Below are 7,766 nucleotides of genomic sequence, written 5' to 3' on the forward strand. Positions count from 1 at the left end.
AGGGAGAGGCCCCCCCGCCGCCAACACTGCCCCGGGCTTTGCCCGGCAGTGGCCCTCGGCGGCGGCGAGGGGGAAGGGAGGATGAAGGAGGGCCGGCGGCGGGGGAGGCTAGGGTTCCCCCGAGTCGCCTCAGAGAGGGACACGGGGGAGGGTGGGGGGCTACATACACATATATGTTTGACAGCGATCACCATTTTTTATTTTTAGATAGAAAAAAAAGGAGTAGTACCGTAGCAGTTATCTTTGTGCAGAGTGGATTAATTAGAAGACAGTACTAGTACTTACTGAATTAAGAGCCTGATTAGAAGACAGTAGTACCCTACGTAGCGTGCGTGCAAGCTTCGCATACACCGTGGCGCCGTGCGGCCGTGGACACGGCCACGGAGCCAGAGGACACTACAGAGAAGTGCATTTGTGAAGCAGCGTAGCGTACGTACGCTCCCTCAAAAAGGAAAGCAAAAGGAAAAACAGACGATTTGAAAGAAGAAGAAAAAAAGAGAGAAAAGGGAGGAGTAGGCGGCAGGGTGCCCCAACTTGGCGCGCGCAGAGATCCTCCCTTCCCTCCGAAAGCAGGACACGCACGGAACACAAAGGGCAAAGGCTGCTAGTGCACTAGAGTAGGAAGCAGTAAACCTCATAAAAAGCAGTACTGCATGCCACGCCATGCCCTGTCCTCCTCCTCCTCCTCTTGCATGCCACACCAGCGCCACATCCTAGATATCCCTCTGCCGGCCAAGCCAAGCATACTGGATAGACATTGATTGGGATTTATAGACACCTTTTCCCTCACACAGTGCGCACATCATATCAAGAATCAAGAAGAAGGGACCATCATCAGAGGATAAAGGAGTGACCAAGACAGGGGAGGGAGCTAGGATCAACAAGGTTTCATTCATTTGCTCGATCATCAAGAAGAAGAAGCTGCAGTCAGCAGGAGGGAGCTAGCCATGGTGTCGCGGGGGAGGGAGGAGGAGGAGGCGGCCGCCGGGTGGGAGGGGGAGAAGGAGGGGGAGATCGACTACGTGTTCAAGGTGGTGGTGGTGGGCGACTCGGCGGTGGGGAAGACGCAGCTGCTGGGGCGCTTCGCCAAGGACGAGTTCTTCCTCGACTCCAAGTCCACCATCGGCGTCGAGTTCCAGACCCGCACCCTCACCCTCCACCGCAAGCAAGTCAAGGCCCAGATCTGGGACACCGCCGGACAGGAGAGGTACGCACGCCCGCCGCCATAACCTCGTCTTCCTCCTCCAGCCAGGTCGCTTAATCAGCTCTGTTCTTCTGATATGCGGTCCATTTTTCTTCTTCCTCCACTGTTTCGAGCTTCTCGGCGAATTGTTCGCGCACGCCCAACCCGATCGATGCGTCGACGATCGATCGCATGCGAACATGCGATCCTCGTTCCCGGGATATGAAAATTCTGGGCGGGCGGCACGCCTAGATTCAACTCTCAGCACACGTACGTATGTACGTACGTGACGTGCTGGTCATCTCGTCTTAGCGTTAGCGTTAGCTGCCCGACACCCTCCGCAACAATCTCTTGTTGGTGCCAGAGCAAGCACGGGAACTTTGCTGCATACATACACTTCCTTAATTTTCAGCACCACCTTCTTTCCAAAGCTTAGCTTAATTTTTAGCACGACCTTCTTTCCAAAGCTTAGATACAAACAGTGGGTGGGTCTGTTTTGTTGTTCCGCCAAGGAAAAACAAAAGTTTGCGTACGTGTTTTCTGTATTTGGCCGCGTCCACACACGATTAGTGGAGTACATGCTGCCAAGAACGAAAAAAAATACGATTAGTATTTTGGACCAGTTGCTTCTTTCTGGATTAGGGGATCGGTCAATCGACGCACTATACCGGTCGGCCTCATCCCCCATCGCCCCATCACATGCATTTAATCCGGTGATCACCAAATGGATCAGCGCAGCACGCAAGCTAGGCTAGGGGGCGGCCGATAAGATGGAAATGCTGAGTGGTAGGCAGCTTTCTTCCTTTGGGGAAGGGAGAAGGCGAAAGCTACGGCCGCATTCAAATGCGACGGCCACATGTCGATCCTGCTGCTAATAAGGACGATTCTTCAGGCCACTAGAGCACGCCGACCTCTGAAAGCGATCTCTTCTCAAAGGAGAAGAAAGAAAATCCTACTGCGCCTTTTCCTCCTTTCTAGGAATAGACCATCGGCGTAGTGGGGCGATCATACGTGCCCCAATTTGCGCCCGGATTATGACCTCTTTTGTGCACGTAACGCCCGCAGGAGCTTTAGAGTAGTAGAGGCATGAGTTTCATTTACATGGTTCTTTAGATGTCGCTGGAGTTGCTTTTGAGACATGGGTATTGGCAAGATTTAGCTTTAAAAGTCATAGTGGTTTCTAAAAATCTTGAAAGTTATGAAAATACTTACGGAGGAAGGTCTATCAGATAGGAACAGACCCCTATAAACTAAAATAATTTATGACAATTTGTGACCTGTGGGTAAATCAGAAATGAGTACCATACTAAAACCTACTAACATAGCGTCCAAGTTACAAAACTAGTGCTGCAAAAAAAAAACCATTTTATGATTTTCACACTAGTAGTGATTTTTTCATCGAATTTTTTGAGACTTTATTTAAAAGCTTATTTGTGCCTATGACTAGAGTACCATTTTCTCTACATATTATTCTGTCTAGTTTGAAATATATGATGTTTTTATATTGTTATGTCACGCAACCTTTGTGTTACTTTTTCCACTAGAATTTACGTAAAATTTTAGATTAGACCATGAAACAGTTTCTTATCTCTGACGAATACACTATTATTGACATCAAACTAATTAATCTAGGTATACTTTTATCAATTGATCGTCAAAGATTGAATCTGTTGATCAATGTGGCAACCACATGAAGCTTCTATTTTCTTAAAGAAAAAAATAAACATCACATTCGTGAAAAGAAAAGACATCAAAATGACCAGGTCCGCACAGACTAAGCATCGGCGAAGAACGCTTTCAAGTTAGTTGAGAGTTCAAAAGTGAACAGCCTCGTGCTTAATTCTAAGATTCTGTTAGGACTGCTTGTGTGTTCTAGGGTCAAAACTGAACCGGGAGCAAAGTGGAGGGTTCAATAGTCAATACTGGACTTTTCTTCCAAACCAAAAAAAGAACGTAGACTTTTCCAAATAAGCTCTGATATGCGTGTGGCCAAGGAATTTTCCTCACAAATTCGAGCACATTGACATGTTGAAATGTGAAATGTTTGACTGATTTTCTTACAGAAAATAGAGTGTGTGTCACTGACAATTGAGCATGCGCGTGTGTTGGGAGCAGGTACCGGGCGGTGACGAGCGCCTACTACCGGGGCGCGCTGGGCGCCATGGTGGTGTACGACGTGACCCGGCGCGCCACCTTCGACCACGTGCCCCGCTGGGTGGAGGAGCTCCGCGCGCACGCCGACGGCTCCACCGTCGTGGCGCTCGTCGGCAACAAGGCCGACGCGCCGGCGCACCGCCGCGAGGTGCCCGCCGACGAGGCCGCGCGGTTCGCGGAGGAGCAGGGGCTCTTCTTCTCCGAGGCGTCGGCGCTGACGGGGGACAACGTGGAGCGCGCCTTCCTCGCGCTCCTCGAGGAGGTCTTCGCCGTCGTCTCCCGCCGGGCGCTGGAGCTCGACGAGGCGCGGCGGACGCGCAACGGCCGCGACGGCGGCGAGGCGCTGTCACTGAGGGGCACCAGGGTGGACCTGCACGACCCCATCATGGAGACCAGCGCAATGAAGAAGACCGCCTCCTCGCAGTGCTCCTGCTCCTGACCGGCGGCGACATGATCGACAACCTCGGCCGGTGGTGTTGTGACCGAGACACGCACCGTATATCTTGTGACGATCCACACCATTATAGACATGTAAAGCATTTATTGTACATACATTTGTGATGAGAAATGGTTGGGTGCATTTGCCTCTCCATGACTCCATCTGTGAGACTGTGAGGTTGATCAGGACTTCTTTTCCTCCCAAAGCTCATTGACAGGGCCCGTTAGGGATGCATGGGATTCACATAAAATTCGCCAAAGGATATGGCTAGGTCTCAGTCGATTAAAGTTAACTAAGTCTCAGTCAAATGACATTATATGCAAGAGAGGAAAAGAAAAAGCAGAAAAGAAAATTTTACACGGGTTTCAATGTAAGATCTCATAGGATATAGCATCGATTTTACACGGGCTGTTTGGTTCTAGGCCTAACCATGCCACACTTTGCCATACAATGTAGCCACACTTGCCTAAGGTTAGTTCGTCAAAATAAGAGCCACAAGTTGGCAAGTCTAAGGGATTCTTGCCACACTTTTTGAGTGTATGTGATGTGGGACCCTAGTGTGGCTTGCCTATGGTGTGGCTTGAACCAAACATCCACCCAAATTGGTCAAATTTGCCTAACCTTAGGTATGGCAACCTTAGGCAAACTTAGTCTCAAACCAAACAGCCCCTTAGTCGAGTGAGACTTAGCAAGACTGTTCGCCGAAAACAGCAACTCAATTCAAACAACAGTGAGGCTAAGAGCATCTCCAGCTGCGCCCTCAACATGCCCTTCCCAGGCGATTTTTCAGCGCCGGCGCCCAAAAAACGGCCCAGTCGCGCCCCTAGGAGGCCATTTTTCGCCGGTTTGGGCCGAAACCGGCGCCGGCGGACCCAGACCGAACCCGGCGCGCTGGGGGTGATGATGATATAGACCTGGGGTAGGGTCATAGGCCTGACCTATACGCCCTATCCAAGGTCCCTATCCTAGAAGCAAAGAAGCTCAAGGGACAACAGGGAGGGCCCAACAAAGGTGTCGAGTGCAATCCACTCGACCGATCAACTACTCGGAGATCCCTCCTTCCTGAAGTCACTCGACCAATCGACCACTCGACCTATTGAAGACCAGGAGTCATCTGGAACAACAACGGACAAGCGTTCACTCTGAAGTCTTTAAGGCCATTAAGGCATTTAAGGCTGGCGTTACGAGTAACGCCTCATCTTTATGTACATTGAACTCCTTGTGACGTGGGCTGGCTGGGGTCCTGGCGCACTCTATATAAGCCACCCCCTCCACTGGCACAAGGGTTCGCACCCCCTGTAACACACACACGCATAATCCAGTCGACCGCCTCCGGGCACCGAGACGTAGGGCTATTACTTCCTCCGCGAAGGGCCTGAACTCGTAAAACTCGTGTGTACAACTTCACCATAGCTAGGATCTTGCCTCTTCATACCTACCCCCCATTCTACTGTCAGTCTTAGAACCACGACAGTTGGCGCCCATCGTGGGGCAGGTGTCTTAGCGACTTTTTGGTGAAGTTGCGATTTTTTCGATTCCCATCATCATGGTTTCCAACGGTGGATTGGCTGAGGGCCACGAGATCCGTCTCGGCGCGCTCGTCTTCGTTGTCGATGACTCCGCCTGGCTTCAAGAGGCTCCACTCGACGTCGAGGCGCTCCCCGTCCGCGGGGTGACGCACTTTCGCGCGTGCGTCCGCGGCGTCCTTCTCCGGCAGCCGTCGACCCAGTATCGGTCGGCTCCCGTGGTGTCCTCGCTCCCCGCTGTTCACCGACGCAAGCGATCCGGTCGGTCACGGCTTCAGCGGTGGGTGAGGCACGCGGTGGCCCGCCAGTCGGCCACCCCACAAGTCGCGACAATCAAGCCCGACAAAACTCTCTACGGCCTGTTTGACATGTCGACCGGCTCCGTCGAGACCGCATCCGAATGCGATAGCAGCGATCCTGCGGCTGAAGTCTTGATGGTTGACGGACCACGTAGTCCTCCCGGCTTCCCCGCAACGACGGCGGTGATGGCGGCGGCGATCCATCACGCATCCATGAAGAGTACCGCCCCGAGCCCCTTTCTTCGCAGCGGAGGGAAGAGCTTCGCCGCCGCAACATGGATGCACTTCACACCCCCATCATTGGAGAAAACCCCGAGGCCCGGGCCTTGGAGGAGGCGCGCCTGGCCAACTTGGTTGAGCGCACTCGACTAGAGAACCTCCAGCATGCTCTCGACGAGCATGCTCGGCAGTGGATCCCTGAATCCAGTCGACGACAGCTTTTTCCGCCTCAACCTCAGGTATACCGCACTCCCATTCAAAATCTCACAGCAGCGGCCCGCATAGCAGAGTCAATTCAGCCTTCCCAATCGGAGGCTAGCAAAGGTTTGATGCAGATCCGGGCCTTACTCCGGGCAGCAGGAGAGCAGAACACAGCAGTATCTCAGTCGCGGAATATGATTCATAGCAGATCTATGATGGCAGACACAGTTCAGTCGGCTCACAGCCCAAGATCACCCCCGCGGCGTGAGGGACGTGGGCACCGGCAGGATCAGTGCAGAAACCGCGAGCAATATGATCACCGACTCGGCCATGATGACCGTCGTCGAGTGCCCACACCTCCTCCGAGGAGTGGGTCATGTGTGCCTCGGCAGCATGATGACAGACGCCCTCACAGCGGCGAGCGAAGAGTACCAGTCGACCCAAGGGAGCCGGGCTTTGATGCGAGATCTATTCTCGTTCAAGGTCTGGTTGACAGGAACAGAGCGCACAGAGAGGGCCATGACAGAAATAACCCGACTGGCAGCAGAGTACATGTTTCAGGTCAGAGTGTTTTAGCAGAGCCATCAGAGCCGCAGTGATTCCTCCCAACTTCAGGTTGGCGACTGGAGTCAGCAAGTTCACTGGTGAGTCCAAGCCTGACACTTGGCTTGAGGATTACCGAGTGGCGGTATAGATCGGTGGCGGCAATGATGAAGTGGCCATGAAGCACCTTCCTCTGATGTTGGAAGGCTCGGCCAGAGCATGGTTGACTCAGTTAGCACCTGGCAGTATATACAGTTGGGAAGAACCCGCCCGAGTGTTTGTTAGAACTTTTGAGGGTACATGCAAACGACCAACAGGGTTAACAGAATTGCAGCATTGCGTGCAAAAACCGAGTGAGACTCTGAGAGATTTCATTCAGAGGTGGACCACTTTGCATCACACAGTGGAAAATGTGTCTGAGCATCAAGCAGTTTGTGCCTTCAAGGAAGGCGTGAAGTATCGAGAGCTAGTCCTGAAATTCAGTCGGACAGGAGATATGTCCCTGACTCGGATGATGGAAATAGCCACTCGGTACGCTAACGGAGAAGAAGAGGATCGACTCCACAGTGGGAAGAGCAAACCAGTCGGTCAAGACACCGGTGGGGGTACTTCCAATCGGAAACAGAAGCGTAAGGCCGAGCCAGCTGCTCCTGGTGAAGCTTTAGTTGTGGCTCAAGGAAAGTTCAAGGGGAAGCCCAAAAGGCCCTGGACCCCCAAGAAGGTGAAAGATCAAGCCGGAAATGATGTGTTGGATTTACCATGCCACATTCACACCAAGAAAGATGAAGAGGGTAATCTCATTTACCCTAAACACACCACTCGACAGTGTCGACTCCTGATCCAGCAATTCCGAGAGAAGCAACCCAATGAGAAAGAAAAGGAGTTGGACAAAGATGAGGATAAGGAAGAAGATGATGATGGTTTCCCCAACGTCAATTCCACTCTGATGATTTTTGCTGATGTTGAGAGAAAAGTCGATTGAAAGTTATCAACAGAGAAGTGAACATGGTTGCTCCGGCAACGCCCAGTTATTTGAAGTGGTCCCAGACTGCAATCACATTCGACCAGTCTGATCACCCAACACGTATAGCCACCCCTGGGAGGCAAGCGTTGGTGGTCGACCCAGTTGTTGAAGGCACTCGACTGACCAAAGTGCTGATGGATGGGGGTAGCGGCCTGAATATCCTTTATACTAAAACCTT

The 7,766-nt window shown here is 52.2% G+C and overlaps 1 protein-coding gene across 1 annotated transcript; it reads left to right on the top strand.

The window, feature by feature from the left end:
• The first annotated feature begins 478 nt into the window (after positions 1 to 478).
• On the top strand, positions 479 to 3,981 carry LOC109748634 (ras-related protein RABA3). The gene is made up of 2 exons (XM_020307662.4): positions 479 to 1,207; positions 3,299 to 3,981. Exons 1-2 carry the CDS (start codon positions 948 to 950, stop codon positions 3,774 to 3,776), a joined length of 738 nt encoding a protein of 245 aa, XP_020163251.1. The 5' UTR covers positions 479 to 947; the 3' UTR covers positions 3,777 to 3,981.
• The last annotated feature ends 3,785 nt before the right edge of the window (positions 3,982 to 7,766 follow it).

This window comes from Aegilops tauschii, chromosome 5 (assembly GCF_002575655.3).
Source record: "Aegilops tauschii subsp. strangulata cultivar AL8/78 chromosome 5, Aet v6.0, whole genome shotgun sequence".
NCBI classification, from domain to species: Eukaryota; Viridiplantae; Streptophyta; class Magnoliopsida; order Poales; family Poaceae; genus Aegilops; species Aegilops tauschii.